Below are 22,387 nucleotides of genomic sequence, written 5' to 3'. Positions count from 1 at the left end.
GGCATTATAGAGCAGATACAAGTTTTAACCAAAAGCCTAAGTATCTGTTAAATATTGGAGCAGTATGCTGTTCCTAATATTGACATTTTTTGTAGCTCTGGTGCTGTTATTTCTGAGATCTGCAACTACTTATAATACTATGTGAAATGTCTTGATATTATTCCCCAAGCCCTGATGACTACAGGGACCACTGAAGTGTGTTTCATCCACAAGCAAGATGTTTTGATTGCCAGATCTCTGTATTTTGTTAGTTTTTCCAGTTCTTTATCTTCAATTCTGGCATCCCCTGGAATTGAAATGCCAATGATCCAGATAGCTATGACTATTACGTCTGGTGTGTTATGGTCAACGTCTTTCAGTTTGGATCTGGAAATCCCACAAGATTTTTGCTTCCTCATTTTCTGACACCTTCTCTACCTGAAGTTCCCAGGGATTTTTGGAGGCTGGCAAGTTATATTTTTTTGCATAAGGACCAGTGCACTAATTTTGCTACTCTATCATGTCTGATTTTCTAATCTGTTTTTGCAATCTTTGAACATTCACAGATGAAGTTTGACACAGTTTCATATTTTTCTTGGCAAGTTGACATTTGCTGTTAGCACTAATTCCTTGAATCTTAGCTTTCATCACATTGATTTGGAGTGCTAGTTCTTGTGCAGAAAAAATCAAGCCTTTGGTTTCTTTCTTAATGGTCCCCAGTTTTAGCTGGTTCCTTAACAGGGTCTGCTGTGCCCTCTATCCCATTTTTCACCAGATGTCCAGGGGCTATAGCATCTGATGCAGTCCTTGTTGATCTAGCAGCAACTGATCCAGTATATGTAGATTTCTATTTATTTCTTTTCATTGTAATTTATGGTAGATAGACACAGGTGGGCTGGCTTCTCAGCTGAGACCTTTCTAACGTGGGAGATCCTTCAGGTAGTGACATGACTGCCAGCATATGTCTTAACCACAAAGAAGCACACAAGCCCCCTCCACCTCAACACAGCCTGTGCCCTTGGAGATGATGATGATGATGATTAACTGGACTGTCAAAGATAATGCTGAAACACTGTTTTTCTACATGTACTTTAAATAATATTTTATGTGGTTTCAAAGCCCATAACATAACTTGGTTCAGAAATCAGCTACACCTAAGTCCTGAGTTTTACTATATATTTAAAGCTTAATTATTGGAAACTGCATGGTGATTACAATTACCAGGTTACACTAAAACCCTCGGATTTATTACTTAATACCAAGATAATAATGTATCTTTGCTGGCACCCACAATTAATGCTGTTGAAGAAAGTAAGCTCAAATACTTATGTAAGCAAGATTTATCTCTTTTGAATGAGATTAGCACTGTATGTCACTGTTCAAACAGTAATTGGTGCATTTCATTAGAACATAATTGAAAACAAGATAGATGTCAATGCTGTGCTATAAATAATCATGATAAATATTTTATTGTGAGCCATGATATTCAGGATATGTTTACAAAGTACCCGGTAATTTGGTTTTGTTTTTTAAACATAGAATACTATGCTGCTCATGAGCAACAGTGATTAAAAATGGTTCTCCTTGATGACTAATATGTCTTTTATGACAGTCTCAGCTAAAAGATAAGTTACCGTGCTCTAGGTAGGCTTAATCTTTTTTTTTCTGTATTTGGGACACAGGCAAGAGTTAAGAGGTTTCTTATTTATAATGTCTGAAGATCAGGGCTGAAAGCAGGAACTACTACTCCCGCATGAAAGTACATTTTTATCCATTCCTATGCTCCTACCATGTGTACCCAGTGTGATGTAGTGTATAGAGTGACAGACTCTGACTTCGGATAACAGGGTTTGAATCCCCACTTGGCCATGGAATTCACTGGGGGAGTGGAGCCGGTAAAACGACTCCTTAAATTTCAAACATACCTTGAAAACCCAATTATGGTCACTATAAGTCACTTCTAACTTGATGTCACAGAACTAACTCTCCTACAGTGTTCTAGAGAATCTCCAACAATCCAAAATAGACCTTCTTGGTGTGTGCTGTGTGAAGAGAGGTCTGTGCAAACCATTCCCCTTCCCTTCTGTGAACAGAAGCATACACTACATCAGAGAGCATTCTTTAAATAAAATTTGTTCTCATGTTTCATTACCTTCTTGTCTGAAGTCACACTCATCCATTGGTTTGAACAAATTTAACCTTTTGAGCAAAGCCACCAAGGTAATACACAAAACTGGCACATTATTCAACCAGAAATAACTGAGGAGTATGTCCGATGACTAGTAGGCATGGATCCCATAAAGCAACCCAACCGGGCACACAAGGAAGGCAACTCTAGACTCCCTCATTCAACGAAATCCAATATATCCTTGGGAACTCTTGCTCAAACTAGGGCCTATTTGCATCCAGACAACACCCAATAACTCTTTCCTTAAAGGCCCAGGTATCTCCTATGGGCATAGCACAAATCTGAGCATGTTTGCTTAGGAGCAGTTGACACTGATATCCATGGGACTTGACTAAGATCCCATTCAATATTTGTGAAACATAAATCTCTGCATGTGGAGTTGCACTAGATCACACAAGTGCTAAAATGATGACAGAGTTCACACTGCAAGCCCACAATTTCTGTTGCACATTCCTGTGTGGAACCTTTGGATTGCACTCATGCACACTCAGAGAATGTGCAACCACTCACATGGCTTTGGCCATACCAGATGTGAAGATTTGATTAAGACAGTGGTATGTCATTCTGCAGAGGCCAATTGACACAGTAGGTTCCTGGCTATAACGTTTTAGACCTGGTCGTTGATGTGGGGGACATATATTGGAATGTTGTTCAAAAATACTTAGTACTAGTGCCAAGTGTAGTGAGTGCTTTGATCTAAATGTCATTGAATGCAGTGTGCAGTTCTGTTGTTGTAAAACCATGTACATATGCCCAACACACTAAAATTTTCCATTCATACATCTACCACTGAGTTGTTCCATAATGATCCCCAGTCCAGATCTGGAGACCAGTCAAGGCACACTTGGCAGCATTCAGGTTTCCAGCAGCGAATAGAGCCCATTTTATACTGAGTAGCTGTAATATAAAATGCTCAAGGCAAGTAACTGATTTTTCAGGAGAACTTCACATGGTGGCCAGATCAGATTCTGTATCCAGTCACTGAAAGAAAAAAGAAAAAAAAATGCTGTAAAAGTATCTGGTCGAATTTTCATATGTGGTGGTTCTGCCCTCAAGCACATTCTTTTTGAAGAGATGCTTTTAAGCAACTAGGGGTCATAACATTCCAAATTTTTTCTGCTTTATGGTTGCTGTGACTTTTTATAGGAGCTACCTCCTCTCCTAAACGAAAGAAATAACTTACATTATTTCTTTACCTTGCTGCAGAATTGCTGATGATCTCTAACTGAAAAATCGGATGATGCTATACAGCAACCATTCTCAACCTTTTTTGTTTGCCACAACCATAAACATAATATGAAAGAAATAGGAGCTAAATCAAGATTGTATAAGTCACATAACAATGCTTATAAAGTGATGTGTGAATGCTTTTGTTCCAGGCTGTAGAACCCACATGAGGGACATATGGCCCCTCTTGAGAATGGCTGCTATATAGTATCACACTGGTTGTATAAGATTTGGCAGCTGGCTTTCATGTACAAACTGACTGCCCATTGTAGAACTCTGAAAAACAAAAATGTGAGGAAACTCTGTTAAACCAAGTTTGAAAGATCCCATCTCATTAGGATAGAATAGTTCAATAATGATACTCCTCCACCAACTTCCCATGGAGACCTTTGAAAGGATGTTCCTTCAATATGGGCATGACATTGTGCAGCCATATCGGACCATTTCTTGTTGTTTTGAATCATAGATACAGACGCACAATATCTCACATTCATAAACCAGAAGAATTTTTTTTGTCAGTCACAAAAAAGCAATTGATGCAGACTTTGACTGATCACACAGCACTGCTTGCATTTGTGACTGGGGGTGGCATAGGCTATACAGGGACAAGGACCTTCCACTGCCATTGGCCTACGACTCTCATCATTATTCATTGTCTGTGCTGGCTAAAGATTGGAAGAGATTCAGGAGGATCATGTATTCCCTCACCCTGACCGACAGGCCATAATGTAGGTCAGGGTGACCTACTATATATATAGTAGTATTTGTGTGTGTGTGTGTGTGTGTGTGTGTGTGTGTGTGTGTGTGTGTGTGAGAGAGAGAGAGAGAGAGAGAGAGAGAGAGAGAGAGAGAGAGAGAGAGAGTTTAAAAACATATAAAGGTTTTTCAGGGGGTGAGATCATGGGCATAGCTTTAGAAGGTCCAGTGAAGATGGGCATATGCAACCTCCAGACCATATGAGGCTGCCCAACCTGCTCTGTATCTTTCATATCAGTAATATTGTCAAATGAGATGCATATGTATTTCTATTGGAGGAACTTATTGCACTATTTTAATCAAACAGTGAGGCCCAAATACAAGAAGGAATTACATTTATGGCTGTAATTTCTTCAAACCAAAGGCATGTTAGTTAATTAGCTTTTGGTCAGTGGGTAAAAGGACTGCATGATGTCCCGAATTCAGCTGGGAAGAATATTAGTTCTTTGGAAAATGACACATAAATATCAAAATCAGAAGAAATGTCTCATTTTAAATATGAAACCCATTGATTTTAACAAAGTAAAGAACATTTTCCTAATATAGTGTTGTGTTAGTTTCTTGAAAATTGATTCGACTGTAGGACAGTTTGAGATGGTTATTTACCAATTAAGGTGAAACATGGGTGATGATGGTGCTTAATTCTGTGCCCGACATGAAGCGTTATGGTGGATGAAAATGCTCCAATAAGAAATAATTAGGCCTATAAGAAATAATAGCTCACCCTTGCAGTGATGCGCAGTGCAGGTTCGATGCACTGGGTCTGCAAAACAAGTAAATAAACCCCTGTAGGCATGTCACCATAAGCTGACAAGCAGTTTAGAATGAAATAATCCTTCTCTGTTGATGCAGTGAACCCAAATAGTGCCATATGCTAAATAGGACAACACTAAGTGGGAAGCAGAAAACAACATAAACACCAATACATTGTCTACTCTGGTTTTATTATTCAGATCATAAAAACTGTCAGGAAGATTGTTGATCTCTTTTGCACAGTATACTCCAATACTTTTTTTAAAAAAAATGTTACACCATATTTTATATTTACTGTAGAGTGACTTACAAAGTACATCCAAATTAAAAGTAAAAGTGAATGATGAAAACATATAAATAAAACAAAATCAACATGTCGGCTCTATATGTATGTACCTTAGAATAGCGGATCTCCAATAGGCCAAACAATAAGCAGCCTTATCCGGGTGTCTAGGATTTATTCAAGCGCTTGCAGAGAACATTGCAAAACCACCACTTCTCCGAAGTCTCTTTTCCCAAGTGCTGTGCCGTCCATCTGATTTCTGAGGGTTGGGGGCAGTGGGTTACTCAGACCTCTGGACCTCTGAAGCGGATCGGAATATAATGGCTGCCCTAAGAGATTTTGCTAGCTCTGCTGAACTGCCAAACAGTGTTCTCCACAGCCCAGGCCAAACAAGGTTGGCAAATTATTTTGAAACCCCAGGATCAAAGCCCTGCAAGCATCTCTCCCTATCCCTGGAAAAAGTAAATGCAGCGAGAACACAGTAAATAAACAACTGTTTGCTGTCTGTTCATGGTATCTCAAAGCAGCTGTCTGTGGCAGTCACATCACTCCTCCTAATGAGCGGGCTGATCCTCTCAGCAGTTTTATAGGGAGAAAAACAGTCTTGGATCCTGTGCAGTGCAGCACTTTGAAGATTTAAAACTGCTTTGAATTCTACACAGAAACATACAGAAAGTTAGGCAGAAGTTTTAAAATGAGTAGGCTAGTCCACTGGCTCTAGCCAATATTCCCTTTTGCATTTGTTAAGATCAGCCTGTGAGCCTACATAGTCTTAAAAGGCAGCCACACATATGCTACACGAGAGGAGTCAAGAGCCACCTGTTCCAGCTATTAAACTGTTCTATATCAATGATTTCATACATGCAATAGGATCGGCCTTGGTGAATTTTTTTTTCATTTTCTTTTTTTTTTAAAACAAAAGACCACTTCATTCTACCCTTGTTACTAGGACTCCAAATGAAATGGTTTTTATGCAGTTACTGGCTAGCTTGGATAGGATACAGTTCCTGCCCCTCTGTTCTTCTATCTTTGATAGTTTGGGCTCATGCAAATGATCCAGCCTCTCTTGTGGACTTTAGGGAATAGGGTTCAACCTCTCTCTGGTATTTAAGAAAATGCACTTCCATCTTGGAAAGTGACTGCACCCAAAATAAGACTGTTTGCTGTCTTGAGAACTGAGAGAGAAGTGTCTGAGGCCTTCCTCCTTTCCTTTCTCTCAAATAGTCTATATACCCTTCCCTAGAGGGAGGGTATATTGGATTTTTCCTGGCTATTGAACTCAGCTGGGAACCCAGAATTCCCACTTCCCTGGTACCTGACGTGAGACCCAGTCCTTAACACATATAAACAGTTGTCAGCGTCACCACGGTAAGAAGTACCGTATTTTTCGCGCCATAAGACGCACCTCTCCATAAGACGCACCTCATTTTTAGGGGAGGAAAACAGGGAAAAATATTTTTGCAATTTTGGCTGACTGGGCCCGCAGGGTGTGGGTGGGGGAGCCTCAGAAGGGTCCGAGAGTGACTAAACGCAATTCACCTGGAGTAGGAACTGGCAATGCCACTCCATTATTTTTGCCAAGAATACCCCATGAACAGAAACAAAAGGCTAAAAGATATGACGCTGGAAGATGGGACCCTCAGGTCGAAAGGCGTCCAACATGCTACTGAGGAAGAACGGAGGACAAGTACAAGTAGCTCCAGAGCTAATGAAGTGGTTGGGCCAAAGCTAAAAGGATGCTCAGCTTTGGACGTGCCTGGAAGTGAAAGGAAAATCTGATGCTACAAAGAAAAATACTGCATAGGAACCTGGAATGTAAGATCTATGAACCTTGGGAAGCTGGATGTGGTCAAACAGGAGATGGCAAGAATAAACATTGACATCCTGGGCGTCAGTGAACTAAAATGGACAGGAATGGGTGAATTCAATTCAGATGATTATCATATCTACTATTGTGGGCAAGAATCCCGCAGAAGGAATGGAGTAGCCATCATAGTCAACAAAAGAGTGGGAAAAGCTGTAATGGGATATAATCTCAAAAATGATAGAATGATGTCAATACGAATCCAAGGCAGACCTTTCAACATCACAGTAATCTGAGTTTATGCACCAACCACCAATGCTGAGGAGACTGAAACTGACCAATTTTATGAAGACTTACAACACCTTCTAGAACTGAATTAAGGAACCTTGTAATGATGGTGATAGAGGAGAGTGAAAAAAATGGTCTGAAGCTCAATATCAAAAAAACTAAGATCATGGCCACTGGTCCTATCACCTCCTAGCAAATAGAAGGGGAAGATATGGAGGCAGTGACAGATTTTACTTTCTTGGGCTCCATGATCACTGCAGATGGAGACAGCAGCCACAAAATTAAAAGACGCCTGCTTCTTAGGAGGAAAGCGATGACTAACCTTGACAGCATCCTAAAAAGCCAACACCTTGCCAACAAAAGTCCACATAGTCAAAGCTATGGTTTTCCCTGTAGTGATGTACGGAAGTGAGAGCTGGACCATAAAGAAAGCTGACCACCGAAGAATTGATGCTTTTGAACTGTGGTGCTGGAGGAGGCTCTTGAGAGTCCCCTGGACTGCAAGGAGAATAAACCTATCCATTCTAAAGGAAATCAACCCTGAGTGCTCACTGAAAGGACATATCCTGAAGCTGAGGCTCCAATACTTTGGCCATCTCATGGGAAGAGAAGACTCCTTGGAAAAGACCTTGATGTTAGGAAAATGTGAAGGCAAGAGGAGAAGGGGCGACAGAGGATGAGATGGCTGGGCAATGTCATCAAAGCCACCAGAATGGGTGAATACTTTATTATGATCAACAGATCAGATGTGAGCCACCAGAATGAATTTGACACAACTCCGGGAGGCGGTGGAATATAGAAGAGCCTGGCGTGCTCTGGTCCATGGGGTCACGAAGAGTCGGGCACGACTAAATGACTAAACAACAAAGCTTGATATCCATCAGCCGGCAAAGCAAGCCTTGGGATGAAGTCACACAAAATCTTCCCAAGCAATATCCTGATGAATCAACAGCCATCTTGTAATAATTGGATCATAGATCCAGTCAAGATTAATGGTTGAATTTGCACGACAGAATAAGAAGCCCACTTTATCATTGCAGATGGTGGAGTTGTCCTGTGTTTTAACAGTATTCAGGGGTCTCCTCCTCTGGCCTTCTACATCTGGGATTTCTGAAAGCTAAAGGCACTATTAGGAAACAGATCTGGGACACAGTCCTCCAGCTCAGCAGAGTGTGGGTTCCACATTACTCACAGCAAAATCACAAGAAGGTTTTCATCCCAGAAGATTATCTTTGTAATTTAGAACTCATTGGACATCAGAGAGCTATTACCCTGGCCCATTTCAATGCTGTGCCATCAGCCTTCAATGCTGTGCCATATGCATCTTTCCTTGAAAAAGATGTGTATGTACCCCTTAAGACTAACATTTTTGCCCTTACCAATCTGGCATGGTAGCAACTGTGGAAGACATCCTTTTATATTGTTCATTTGATAAGGATTCCCACAGTCCAACAGGGTCCTGGAAGGCACTCTTGGACCCTTATAACCCCAACAAAGCCTGCTTTGATGACACAGACATTTATTGGGGGTGGGGGTGGGGGAAAAAACACTGAAACCAAAGTGGCTCAAGTACTGGATAATTCCCCCATTTCTCACCACCACCACCACCTCACTGCACTGATCCAGACATACTAATCAATTCAAAAATATATTTCTCTCACGTGGGAAGGGCACTCAGGTAGAAACACGGCTTTGTTTGAGGTCTTTTCCCTCATTAATAAGACTGAATGTTTTTTTAAAGCCTGCAAGAAACCGTTCAATCAGAGCAACCCGGGGCTGGAAACAGTTTCAAATTAAAACCATTTCCCTGCTAAAAAAGAAGAGCCACATTGTGGTTTGTGCTTCCCCGTTTTAGCTCTTCCAGCTGTTTGAATGTGGATCCGTTTCCAACTGGTTTTCTGGGAGGGGCAAAAAGATGTCCCCAGAAGTCAGTCAGTCAGTCAGTCTCTCTCTCTCTCTCTTGCTCGCTCGCTCTCGCGCGCACTCACTCGCTCTTGCTCTCGCTCGCTTGCTTGCTCGCTCTCACTCGCTCTTGATCTCGCTCACGCGCGCCCGCACACACTCGCTCTCTCTGCTCCCCTCCACCACTCCTCACCTCATCCCGTCTAAAATGACCGTGCATGGGCGAGAGGGACGGGCAGCCACTCTAATTCCGCCGCTGAGCAAGTGCATAAGGCAGCAGCTGGAGCTTTCAACACACTCCTGGGGCTGGCCAAACCACACACCCTTTTACCCAGTTGCCGCTGCTGCTGGGAATTGGCTCCGGGCAGCGGAGGGTGGGGGCGGAGAATTGCCCTATGTTGTATTGGGACTAGGCAGGATATGAAGGGCAGCTAGTCCTCAACTGGGGAGATGCACATCCCAAAGAGTTTGGGTTTTATTTTATTTTTCCCCACAAACCTTTCAAAAGGCTGCAAATGAGGCCAACCTGGGCGCTCCCTCCCGAATACTGCAGAAGGCAGGGGTCCCCCGGGAAGGCGGCGGCGACAACTATGGAATGAAACTTGGGCAGGAAGAGAAGGTGGCTCATTCTCTGCCTGGGAAGGAGCGGCGTGGAGGTTTACGCTGCCTTCTCAATCGCCCTGCCTGCAAGCTCTGGTTGCTTTAAAAACGGAAACTGGGCTTCCTGTTAAATGCCCCGTGCGCTCGGCAACCAACTATATTCCACCGCCACCCCGCCTCAGAAGGGTTCTGGAACCTGGCGATTTCACCCCCGCTGGCCCCGCAGGGGTGGGAGGAGCCTCCAAAGGGTCCTGGAAGGCACTCTCGGACCCTTCCGAGTCTCCCCCCACCATCCCCCACTGGGAACCGGGGAGCGCTGTTTTGCAGTATCCCTTCCATAAGATTCAGGCACTTTCCCTCCCTCTTTTTGGGAGGGAAAAAGTGCGTCTTATGGAGCAAAAAATACGGTAATCTTTTACTGAAAACAAGAAGGAGCTACAGAGATGGCTTGCTAGATCTTGCATAGAAGATCTTGCATAGAAGATATTATTGTTCATTGTTTAATGTTTAATGTCTATTTCCATATATTTTTATTTTTTTGTTATATGTATATGTTATTGTATTTTTACCTGTTTGGACGCCGCCTAGAGTGGTTGTATTGACCAGATAGGCGGGGTACAAATAGAATAAATAAAATAAAACATGGTTTCCATGAGAATTATCTCAGAATCACAACAATTTGTGAGAGACCTGCTTCGCTACTAGTTGGGCGGGCGGGCGGGCGGAAGGAAGGAAGGAAGGAAGGAAGGAAGGAGATATCAGTTTTGCTATCAGGAGTCCCTTGATGGTAAATGAAGCAGCATGAGCAATTTTTTGTCACTGCAAGATGGCCTGATAATCTGGCAGTCTTGGAGAAATTTAGCATGATTTTTGACGGATTTTTACACTTTTCTCTGTGTGCACAAATTTTAAAATGCTATCAGGGTTGCCATTTTCAGGGTTGACTAGGGATGCAGCTTCACACCTGTTGTCCTCATCTGCAAGGACAAGGAACTGATAAATTATTCTCCTTGCTTTGCAGAAGGGAAAGATATATTGTGACACTTTCAAAAGGAGAGAACAACACCTTTGGAGAAGGAGGAGCACCAATTAAGCAAAATTGTGTAGATTTAATGCAAATAGCACAACTCTGCTGAGTGATGATTGCTGCTGGTTTGTTGCTTGGATTTTTAACTATTATAAACCAAAGAAATTTTAAACAACCAGTCTAGGTTGCATGGAAACAGTTTACAAAATTATGGATATGTTGAGAAAAAATGCTCCTTGTTTTTCCTTTTGGGGATTTAAAATTCCTCACCAAGGCAGATTTATATCAGGGAGTCAGCCTGAATCAACAAGAAAGAAGAATTTAGTGAGTATTCTCTACATTCACCAGAATGGATCATTTATAAATAGCTGTGTTGAGTGGGTGGCATCTAACTTTTTGTTCAACTTATACATCTGTGCTTGCTGTGTGTTTATAAGTGCCAGCACATTCTTAGCAATGCAAAGGTAAAATATGCTAGTTCTGTACAGGAAAGAAAAAAACAAAACAGGGAGGGGGTGTTGTGTGTCACGATTTCACACTAGAAATGAGATCTCTCCGAGGACATGGAGAATGTTAAACAGGCTACCTTGCCATGTCAAGATGGACTGAACCAATTAAAATCTCGCCAACTGTAAGATTTCTCTCTCTCTCTCTCTCTCTCTCTCACACACACACACACACACACACACACACACACACACACACACACACACATTCCTACTTATATCAGAAAACACCAAAACAAAGAAAATACCCCAAGTAGATGAAACTATCCATACCTGTAGATTTCCATATAAGCCCTTTAGATGCCTGAAAGCGGAGGGATTGTATTTTTTATTCCCCTACCCACTGTTGATCAGTTCCCCATTCAAGGAAGTCTTTGCATTTTGTAGATTAAATTCTGCCTTCTAGAATTCTGCTGATTTCTCCTTCCTGCTTTCCCTTCTATATTCCACCTCTATTATCTTAAATGTTTGCAGGCCCAGAGCAAAGATTTGAGGTAACTCTCTAGTTACAATATCTACTCATAAGATATTGACCCTGTTTCTCTTCAGTACACCTTGTTCAGCACAGTTTGCCAAGATAGTCCAGACTGACTGTTTGGGGTGTGTGTGTGTGTGAGAGAGAGAGTGAGAGAGAGAGAGAGAGAGAGAGAGAGAGAGAGAGAGGAGACCAGGCTATAAAGGGTCTGTTGATGTTGAAGGGAAGAGTGATGTGTCATTTGGTTTGCCCCTCCCATCTGAACAGCAAACAATGTGTAGCCCAATCAGCTATCAATTAAGCACTTTCTCTGACTGTCTGAGAAAGGCCAGGGAAAGTGAAATAATATTTCTACAACACTCCTCTCTTCCTCTGTTGGTGCGGTTCCGGTTTTTCCCTCCCTCATCCCCACTTCCCTTCCTTTGTTCTCGCCACACTTTCTCAAACTGTCCCTTGGAATCTGTAGCTGCTGGAGGCTGCTATCTCCTGGCTAAACAATGAGCATACCAAAAAGACTGCATGCCCTATTACAGAGCCAGAAAAGTGCCTGACCGCTCTTAAAAGGGAAGGATGGATCATTCTAAATAGAAACACTTGCAGACCACAGCTTCCCCCCCCCCAGCCATTATATCTATATGCCACCGTGGACAGGCCCAAAGTGTGTCACAGAGTAATAATTTGTGCTTGAATGGCCCTCCCCAAGTCGTGGCTGAGCATTGACCTGAGGGCACTTCACCCCTAAATGTCTTAGGAGGTGTCCTCTTTCTCAAGCTGACTAGGGCCTCACAATTACCCATTGTTTCTAAAACATTGGGCATCTCCTATGCTTGCCCTTTGTCAAGAAAAATTTACAGCGATCTATTGAGCCTTTTCCTAACTAGAACACCTTTAAGCTTGCAAAGAAACCAGGGTTCTCAAGAAAATAAATTAAAAACTTTAATGACCCTGTTGGATGTTTATCATGCAATTGAGCTATGTGAATTGAGCAGAGTGAAGATTTGTGTTTCAAATTCTCAAACTCTTTCAGAAAACTAAAAACTTGCATTTGTTGAATATTTGTGAATATTCATTTCAGCTGTACTCAGAAAGTAAAAGGAACCTTGTCTGCACCATATAGAAAATATGATATCAGCTGCAGTTCTCGTTTTTGGAGTGATTAATGAGGCAGGAAATGAAAACGAGAAATCTGGATAAATAATGTCTACTCCAGGAGAATGAATTCCTCTGAAACTACAGAACAAACTGATACACTGACCTCCAATAAATTACTCTGGCAGTTTTCAAACCATCTGGGGGAAATAAAGTTTTGCTCTTTTGTTGATGCATGCTTCTATAGAGCTTTAGTGACAATGAAAGGCTGTCTCATTGGGAGGTACACGTTTCCCACTAGCTGTTTTGATTTAAGGTTGGAGTGTCCTAGAGGTGCATCTGAAAGCACCGTACTTAAGAATGGTCAAGAGCATATAAAGCAAGCGGGCAAACAATTTATCTGCTCCATGTTACTAATCTTCGTTTGATAAGCTAAGGCGCATGAACCAAATGAAGGTGCAAAAATCCTAGCTGAGTCCACACCAACAGTATCACTGCAATTCCTCTTTTCTTTTCTGGTTTATTTTAAGAAAATAAGAAACAGAGTCTTTAGGGAAGTAGGGAAGAGAAGGTATAGAATAAAGACTGTGGCCTAAATCCCATGTTAATCCAAAATAGAGGTAACCTTCCCCTTACCATGGGACTAATTTGATAAATTAGAGTGGTCGAAATGATTAGATAGGCAGGGTATGTACAAACAAATAAACAAACAAACAAACAAACAAATAAATAAATAAATAAATAAATAAATAAATAAATAAATAAATAAATAAATAAATAAATAAATAAAACAAAAGTACTGTAGCCTTGTAACAGCTGGGACAAATGGCATAGGAGTTTGAAGAGGGCAAGAGCTGGTATGACCAAAACAAAGTGGCCAGAGGTGCTTCCAATTTTTACCAATTTAGACAGTTTCCCACTACGTTTACAGAACACAGCTTGTTTCCACACAGGTAGAGGTCTACTAGAGCATAAACCTTGCCTGCAGGGCTCAGCTTGCTTCTCTGCAACAGCTTTCTTGTGTATATTTTATATTGTAACTTGTGTATTGGCCATATGTTGCTAGCCACTCTGAGGTCACTTTTATATGGAAAACGGGTACATGCAGACATGACATTAAGTTTAGTACTTTTGCTAGCTGTATTTTGTACAGTGTTCTGTTGTTGTTTTGTTGGTTTGTTTTTTGCCCTCTTCTCTTTTTGGGGTGGGAGACTATTTGAGTGGAAACTAGGGGTTGATTGTTGCTACCTCAAACTGACTTTCCTGGTCTCCTTTGATCAAGTGCAGTTTTACATTCATATGATTTATTTTTGTCTGTGGGTAGAAGAGACACAAGACTAGCCAATGCGTCAAGGGAGTATTGTGGCATCTTAACAAATGTATTAAGGCATAGGTTGCCATGGGCTGGAGTCCATTTCATCAGATGCATAAAGTGTTATCTTGATTAAGATAGCTGATTTGTAGTTCACAAGAAACCTCTTTTTTTGTAACGCCAGTGGTATAGCTCCTTGGTGAAGCCCGTGAAAATCTGAACATTCTTCCAAAGACTTCGAAAAAGACAAAAGAAACATTAATTCTTTGTTAAGAAAAAGCACACACATACTCACACCACAGTAGGATATGATTAATTGGATGCAAGTGGCCGCTGTGTTTGTCCTTGTTTATTACCTTGAACAAATCATTTCATGCAAATTGCTCAGTTTCTTTGGATTGACTGATAGCTGCCCCCATTAATTTATAGTATAGTTTTAGGATACAATTAGAGATACAACTTTTTTCTATCATTCTGAATGTCTCTCTGTGTGTGTCTGTGTGTGTGTGTGTTTTTTTCCAAAAACTTTTTTAGCTGAAATATTTCATAATGTCTTAGTTGTGTAGGCAATCTGGAATTTGTTTCTCTGTACCCACGTGTAATGTGAACCATGACAGAGTAGGTAAGCTAATGATTGCTTTGTTTTGCTTTGCTTTGCTTAGTTTTGTTTTGGCAAGGGAAATTGAAAAGTAACTTGGGATTTATTTCTCACTTTCTGACATACTTTGTACATCTCCCTGGTATCTTGAGGAACGCTAGTAACTCCCATTTATTGTATTTCTTTTACCCCATGCATCCATCACAGGGCTGCTTTATCTACCTGTACATCCATCTTTTTCAGTTTCTACTGAAGATATTGTTTAGATTAGAGAGGAAAGAATACATTGTAAAGAAGCTTCTGAATGGCTCTGGCAACAGCCAGAGAAACACGTGCATAGAGGAGTACAATGTATTGTCATTACAGAACATCTGGAGAGGAATGCTGTGGAAACGAAAGGCTGTGACTTACACTGGGATTTTTTAGGGTTATGAAATCATCAGGATTGGTGTGAAATGCCACCATTTTTAAATGACAGGTTTGCCAGGTACTTCAATGGGCTTAACCTCAGGCCCTATTGGAGTATATTAAAATCAAGGTACAGCAGTAAATCCTAAACTACCAAAAAAAAAAAAGTCCCCACATGCTGTATATATTCACACTCAGATCAGCAAGTGTCCTAATCTCCTCTTTATGTTACAGACTTGAATCACCCACACGCTCTTTGGTGATGGAGGCCCCCAAGGGAGTCGAAATCAATGCCGAGGCCGGCAACTTAGAAGCCACCTGTCGAACAGAGCTCAAGCTGGAATCCAAAGATGGAGAGGCAAGTAGAAGGTTAAGTTAGTCTCAAAGCTCAAATCAAAAAGCTGAGGTCTGGGCGCTTCCTCCAAGGCCTTATAGTGTTCGATTGTTGTTGCTTGGCACCGGCTGTTTTTGGAAACTCTAAAGAGTTTTAAAAAAGAGAAAAAGACAGGGTGATGATATTCATGAAATAAGTCCATTTAGTACTGCAGTTAAAACCCAGTGTGGAAGGTTTAGACAGTATGTTAGAGCTGCCTTTAAGGATGCCAGACCCCACTGTATGCAAACGGCACCTCTTTTGTACAGAGCTGCACGATGATTCATTAGTTTTAAAATGCTGGGATAATAGCACTGGTTGCAGGAAACAGATTTATGCAGCTGTAAAAGTGTGCAGTACCACTAAATTCTCTTTTCTCTTGTCACTTTAAACTGAGATTTACTTGACTAGCCTAATTAAATCTTATATCATCCATTTTTGCAAGGAGGAGAGAGCTTAACTCACCTGTATTGATCCGTAAAGCCAAGCTTCACTTCTCTATCTGGAGAGAAGGAACATGGCCAAACAAACTCTTCAGGCTGTTGAAGATCGTTAAGCGTCTGAGATGATAGACCCAGCCTTGTCTCTGTAGTAAAACCTCTGCGGCCATTACACATTAAGGGCCTTGTTTTCTTTAATAAATCAACTAAATATTTCATAAAGAGTTGAAGAATAACTTGATCTGGACCTTTTTTCAAATTTAGCTTCCATACGAAACTGATTTTTATTATTATTATTTATTTTATTTATATCCTGCCTATCTAGTCGATAGACCACTCTGGGCGGGGGGAGGAGAGGGATCCATTCTCATTTTATAATTAAGTAGAAAGTTAGTTCTCTGTGACAACCTGTGAAGCTGGTGGCAGAGCCAAGTTATGGAAAAGTTCATTCTAAGCTACGATGGGGAACATGAGACTTTTCAGACACTGTTGGACAACCGAGCCAGTGGTGAAGGACGGGAGATGCAAGCCAAAAACATCTTGAGCAGGGTTGGACAATGCCTGGTATTGCTAGATATTGCTGGGTTGCACCTCCCATCGGTGCTAGAACCATAGCCAGCGGTAAAGAAGGATGGGAGCTGCAGTGTAACAGCAGTACAGGACGGTGCATTGCTCACTGCTGCCCTTGTGGGGACTCGAAGAAACACGTTCATTGTTCTAAGCAGTTTTTGCTAAATATGGTCATTGTTACTCCCTTCCACCCATTGAACCAACAGCACCTGTAGCTCTGGAACGATTCACCCACTCCAAGCACTGCATGCCTATTTTCCCCTAGTGATACCAGCTACCAAGAGATTCAAATGCCTTGAAAGTAGCAGAGGACTTTCTAAAGTTCATCCCTGCTTGTCCTTTTGTGCCAGTTCAAACCAATAGCACAGTCTCTTTAGTCTTTAGGTCAACTGGGTATTTCTCCCTCCTTCCCTTCCTCCCTCCCTTCAACACAATCTGTGATGAACATGGAACCCAGCCACTGTCTGAGAAAGACTCGCCTTCCCATTCCCTTTGTGACAAACCCAGACCTACTGGGATATGCCACAGTTTCACTAAGCTGCCACCAACCATTCCCTATAAGAAGTCACACAGACCAGGGATGGATTTTTAACAAATAAAAGAACAAGGTTTATTTAAATCACACACAGGGAAAATAAAATGATCAAATGAATAAGATACAGTAACGTGGCTTAGTCTCAATCATACATACACACAGTTTGGTTCACACAGAACACTTAACTTGAAGCACAGACCCTGAACCTATCAGTTCTGGCTAACCATCCAGACACCTGAACCTATCAGGTTGGTACTCTGACACACAGTAGTACCCTGTCTGACACACAGACTCCCACTCAAGCTTCTTCTCTCAGCTCTTCTCCCAGCTTCTCCTCACAAGCTCCACATATATATACAGTACAGCCCCTCCTCCTGATGTCCCGCCTTCCACTCCCCATAGGATGGAACTTTCCCTCCAAACCCATGACAGACAGGTAACATCAGTGCTGTATGTAACACCTCCCCTCTTTATAAGTTGTTTTGTAGGGGGAAAGCTAAGGTGCTTTTCACCAAAAAACAACCTGGTCCCAAAACAAACAAAAACAGTCATATAATAACATACAATACCATGCTTACTTATACTTACACCCTATTAGGCATTTAAACATTTACCATTAACAATACATCAAGTTACCTTTATTCATACAAACCAACATGTTTAATAAACAGACACATTTGACTTTTTGTCATCAAAATATATACATAGTCCATGTTTCTTTCGCCGTCTTCATTCTTCAGGTCTTCTTGACAAGGCGTCAGCAACACAGTTCACTGACCCTCTGACCACCTTCACTTCAAAGTCATAGTCTTGCAGATTTAAAGCCCACCTCATAAGTTTGCTATTGTGGGTTTTCATTGTCTTTAACCATTGCAGTGGTGAATGGTCAGTGCACAGAATAAAATGTCTTCCCCAGATGTAAGGCTTGGCCTTCTGGATCGCGTAGACTATGGCCAGACACTCCTTTTCCACGGTTGCCAAATGTCTCTCACCTTTCTGGAGTTTCCTACTCAGGTAGGACACTGGATGCTGGTCACCATTCTCATCCTCCTGGCAAAGAACTGCTCCTACCCCGCTGTTAGACGCATCGGTGTAGATGATGAACTCCCGGTCGAAGTCTGGAGCACGCAGCACTGGATAGTTGATGAGCGCCTGCTTCAACCTCTGGAACGCCTCCTCACAGTCGCTAGTCCACGGGATGCGATCATCAGTCTTCTTCCGCGTCAGATCGGTCAGCGGAGCCGCAATCTCGCTAAACCTCGGGATGAACTTTCTGTAGTAGCCCACCAACCCAAGAAATGATTTGACTTTTTTCTTGGTGTTGGGTCTGGGCCAATCACAAACTGCTTCTATCTTGGCCTCGAGGGGTTTTATCACTCCTCCCCCTACTATATGACCCAAGTATTTTATTTCTGGGCTACCCAGCTGCAGTTTGTTCTCTTTGCAGGGCCTAGGCCAAAGCACTTCCTCCCCTGGGTCAAAGTGCCTCTCCCTGCTTTCCTGGTCATCCCAAGTTTTCTTTCTGACCTTTTGAGCTTGCAGGGTCTCTGCTGCTAGCTCTAGGTTTCTCTTTAAGTCATTCCTTAAAGTGTCTATATATGTCACAACGTCTTGTGGGTCATCCTGGGTGATCTGCTCCCAATTTTGTTTGATCAAATCAAGGGGCCCTTTCACCCTTCTCCCAAATAAAAGTTCAAACGGACTGAACCCGGTACTGGCTTGTGGCACTGATCGATAAGCAAACAAAAGGGATTGCAGCTTCTGGTCCCAATTGTTTGGATTCTCTGCCAAGTAAGCCCTAATCATGCGCATTAGAGTCCCATTGAACTTCTCAGTTAACCCATTACTTTCAGGGTGATAGGCAGTGGTTTCCTTGTGCTTAATTCCACAGATTTGCCATAACCGTTTCATGAGCTTCGATGTAAACGATGCGCCCAAATCTGTGACTATTTCTGAGGCGAATCCCATCCTGGACATATACCCCACCAAGGCATCTGCCACTGTGTTAGTTTCAATGTTAGTCAAGGGTATGGCTTCAGGGTACCTCGTGGCATGGTCCACAATGGTGAGAATGAACCTGTTCCCCCTCTTTGTGGCCTTGGGCAAAGGTCCCACAATATCCACCCCTATGCATTTGAACGGAGTGTCAATCACAGGCAAAGGGCACAACTTTGCTTTGGTCCTGTCGCGGTTATTCCCCTGCCTTTGACACACATTTACAGAACTCTTTGATCTGCTTCCCTATTTCAGGCCAGTAAAAATTCTGTGTGATTCTCTGCTGTGTTTTGTTCACCCCTAAGTGTGCAGCAAACATGTCAGAGTGCCCCCTTTGTAAGATCATGGGGCGATACTTTTCAGGTACCACTAGCTGACTTCGGATCCCATCTCCCCCTTTTGAGATATTCCTCAGGGTCTCTCTATATAAAATCCCCTTTTTCTCTAGAAATCTCACTGGGGTTTCAGGTGTTAGCTGGGCGTCAGTCACCTGTTCAAAACACTTTTGGAGAGTGGTGTCTGCCTTTTGCTCTTGGCCAAATCGGCTGTCTGTGGTTAAGGTTTCCACCACAGCTTCTGAACTCCCCTCTGCTTCCGTCTCTGGCTCATCAATACCCCCCTGAACTGTCCCCGTGGTGGCTTGTGAACGTGTAATCACTAGCCCCCGTTTCACATGTTCAGCCAGGTCATTTCCCACGAGCACGGCTGCTGGCAGAGTCGATGAAATCGCTAGCCGCCAAACTCCCCTCCAGCCTTGAAAGTTCACAGGTACCTCCGCTACTGGCAGTGAGATCACCTGCCCCTCAATCCCTGCCACCTTCATGCTCTCATTTGGGATTATATATTCCCTAGGAATAATATCTGGATGGCACAGGGTCACCTGGGAACAAGTGTCCCTCAGCCCCCGATACTGATGGTCAAGTATTCCTACGTCCACCCCTGCGGTTTCAAACAACTGAGAATCTGTTCTCACGAGCAAGCAGCGCTTGACCTCCACAAGAGGACCATTTTCCTCAGCCTGATCAGCAGATGTAACTGTTCCAGATTGGGTAGCCATGGCAACAGGCTCCCTCAGTGACAAGGAGCTCTGCTCTTTCTGGACACAGAACACAGCTTTTGGCTTGGTTCCACTCGAATCCTGAGGCACAATTCCTTTTAGCTGCTTTAATTTCTCACACTCTGAGATTAGATGGCCCTTTCCCTGACAATAATAACATTTTCTGCTATATTTTGAGTCTTTCTCATCTTGTTTTGGTTTTCCCTCCAAAATCTGAGGTCTTGGTTTCATGTCTGAGGGCTTCCCTTCACCATGGGCCCCTCCCCCTTGCTGGCTTTTCCCTGGTCCCTGAGAGTACTTGCTGTAGGTTTCTTTGGGTTTTCCTACAGATTTCTCCTCACCTAAGGGCTTTCTTATCTGGTAAATAAAATCTGCGATCTCGGCTGCTTCTGCCACAGATTTCGGTTTCCTTTCCCTCACCTGGAATTTCAGTTCCCCATGCAGGACTGAATAGAACTGTTCCAGCGCTATCAAGTCTTTGAGCTGCTGAAAGGTCTCTGTCCCCTCCTGAGATAGCCATTTCTCTAGCAGCCTCACCAATTGGGCCCCCACTTGGGTAAAAGTCTGCTCTGGTTTCTTGGTGATTGACCTGAATCTTTGCCTCAGCTGTTCCGCATTTATCCCATGTCTGGCAAACACCAGTTTTTTAAACTCTGCAAAATCTTTCATCAGTTCCTCTGGCATCTCTGCATAGACTTCTGCAAGGCTGCCACTGATTAGGGATCGCATGATGGTCATCTTCTCAGTTTCCCTTACTGAGAAGTCCACAAACGCTCTTTCCACTAGGGAAAAGAACACTTCAGGACAATCTCCCTTGTGGTACACAGGGAATTTCTTCAGGTCAGCTTTAGACAATTGGCCTCCCTCAGAATCCCTATTGTTATTATTGTTCTGATTCATCAGTTCCAATTTTCTTAACTCAAACGCCATTCTTTCTTTTTCCAGAGCAATTTTCTCTCTCTCTAATCTTTCCTCCTTTTCCATTCTCTCTCTCTCTAATTCGAAATGTCTCTGGTTCTCTCTTTCCCTTTCCTCCATTTCAAATTGCCTTTCCCTTTCCTCCCTTCTTTCTCTCTCTAATCTTTCCTCCACTTCAAATTGCCTCATCCTCAGTTCATGCTGTTGGGCTATGAGCAATTTTCTGAGTTCTGGGTTCTGTTCTCCCGTGCTGTCACCTTGCACTGAGCCAAATTCATCCTCAGAACCTTGGTCAACCTGGGGGTCTTTCACTTCACCCATTTCTGCCATTTGGCTTCGAGTCAAGGGCATAATCCCCCCCCCCAGAACAGGCTGCTTTCAAAAGTCAAGCCTCAAAATAAAGCGACCACTTTTTTTTTTCTTTTGCCTCAGAACCAGCTTTCTACAGATTACTGCTGTTCTTCAGCACTAACTTGCAACAGTTGCAAGCCAGAGTCTACCCCCCTCTGCTAGGCCTCTCAGCAGGCAGGCTAGATCACTGCTACTACACAGTTTTGCCTCAGCTTTTTTCCCGCCAAAATAGGTTGCCTCAGAGCTCCCTAATCTAGCCCCCAATCTGAGGTTACACGTTCTTCTACTAGTGCACCCCCCCCCCGTGAGGTACACCTAGAAGATTACCTACGTGCTCTCAGATTGTCCCTGACTAGACCTCCCTTGCTCTGGGCACACTTGCCAAGGCTTTGCTGTACCACTGGACAACTGGACCAGTCGTATCCCACACGCTGGACACCAATCAATGTGACAAACCCAGACCTACTGGGATATGCCACAGTTTCACTAAGCTGCCACCAACCATTCCCTATAAGAAGTCACACAGACCAGGGATGGATTTTTAACAAATAAAAGAACAAGGTTTATTTAAATCACACACAGGGAAAATAAAATGATCAAATGAATAAGATACAGTAACGTGGCTTAGTCTCAATCATACATACACACAGTTTGGTTCACACAGAACACTTAACTTGAAGCACAGACCCTGAACCTATCAGTTCTGGCTAACCATCCAGACACCTGAACCTATCAGGTTGGTACTGACTGACACACAGTAGTACCCTGTCTGACACACAGACTCCCACTCAAGCTTCTTCTCTCAGCTCTTCTCCCAGCTTCTCCTCACAAGCTCCACATATATATACAGTACAGCCCCTCCTCCTGATGTCCCGCCTTCCACTCCCCATAGGATGGAACTTTCCCTCCAAACCCATGACAGACAGGTAACATCAGTGCTGTATGTAACACCC

The 22,387-nt window shown here is 42.7% G+C and overlaps 1 protein-coding gene across 30 annotated transcripts in view; it reads left to right on the top strand.

Moving 5' to 3' along the window:
• SGCD (sarcoglycan delta) overlaps nucleotides 1-22,387 on the top strand; it is a 631,892-nt gene that overhangs the window by 594,587 nt on the left and 14,918 nt on the right. For all 30 annotated transcript variants that reach the window (XM_078385606.1, XM_078385607.1, XM_072990018.2 and 27 more), the window contains one exon: nucleotides 15,430-15,553. In XM_078385606.1, the coding sequence (XP_078241732.1) occupies nucleotides 15,430-15,553 (124 nt within the window). The remainder of the gene's footprint in view (nucleotides 1-15,429; nucleotides 15,554-22,387) is intronic.

Source organism: Pogona vitticeps, chromosome 2 (genome assembly GCF_051106095.1).
Source record: "Pogona vitticeps strain Pit_001003342236 chromosome 2, PviZW2.1, whole genome shotgun sequence".
NCBI lineage: Eukaryota > Metazoa > Chordata > Lepidosauria > Squamata > Agamidae > Pogona > Pogona vitticeps.
Note: the sequence above shows the minus strand (reverse complement) of the source record. Positions and strands in the feature narration are given on the sequence as shown.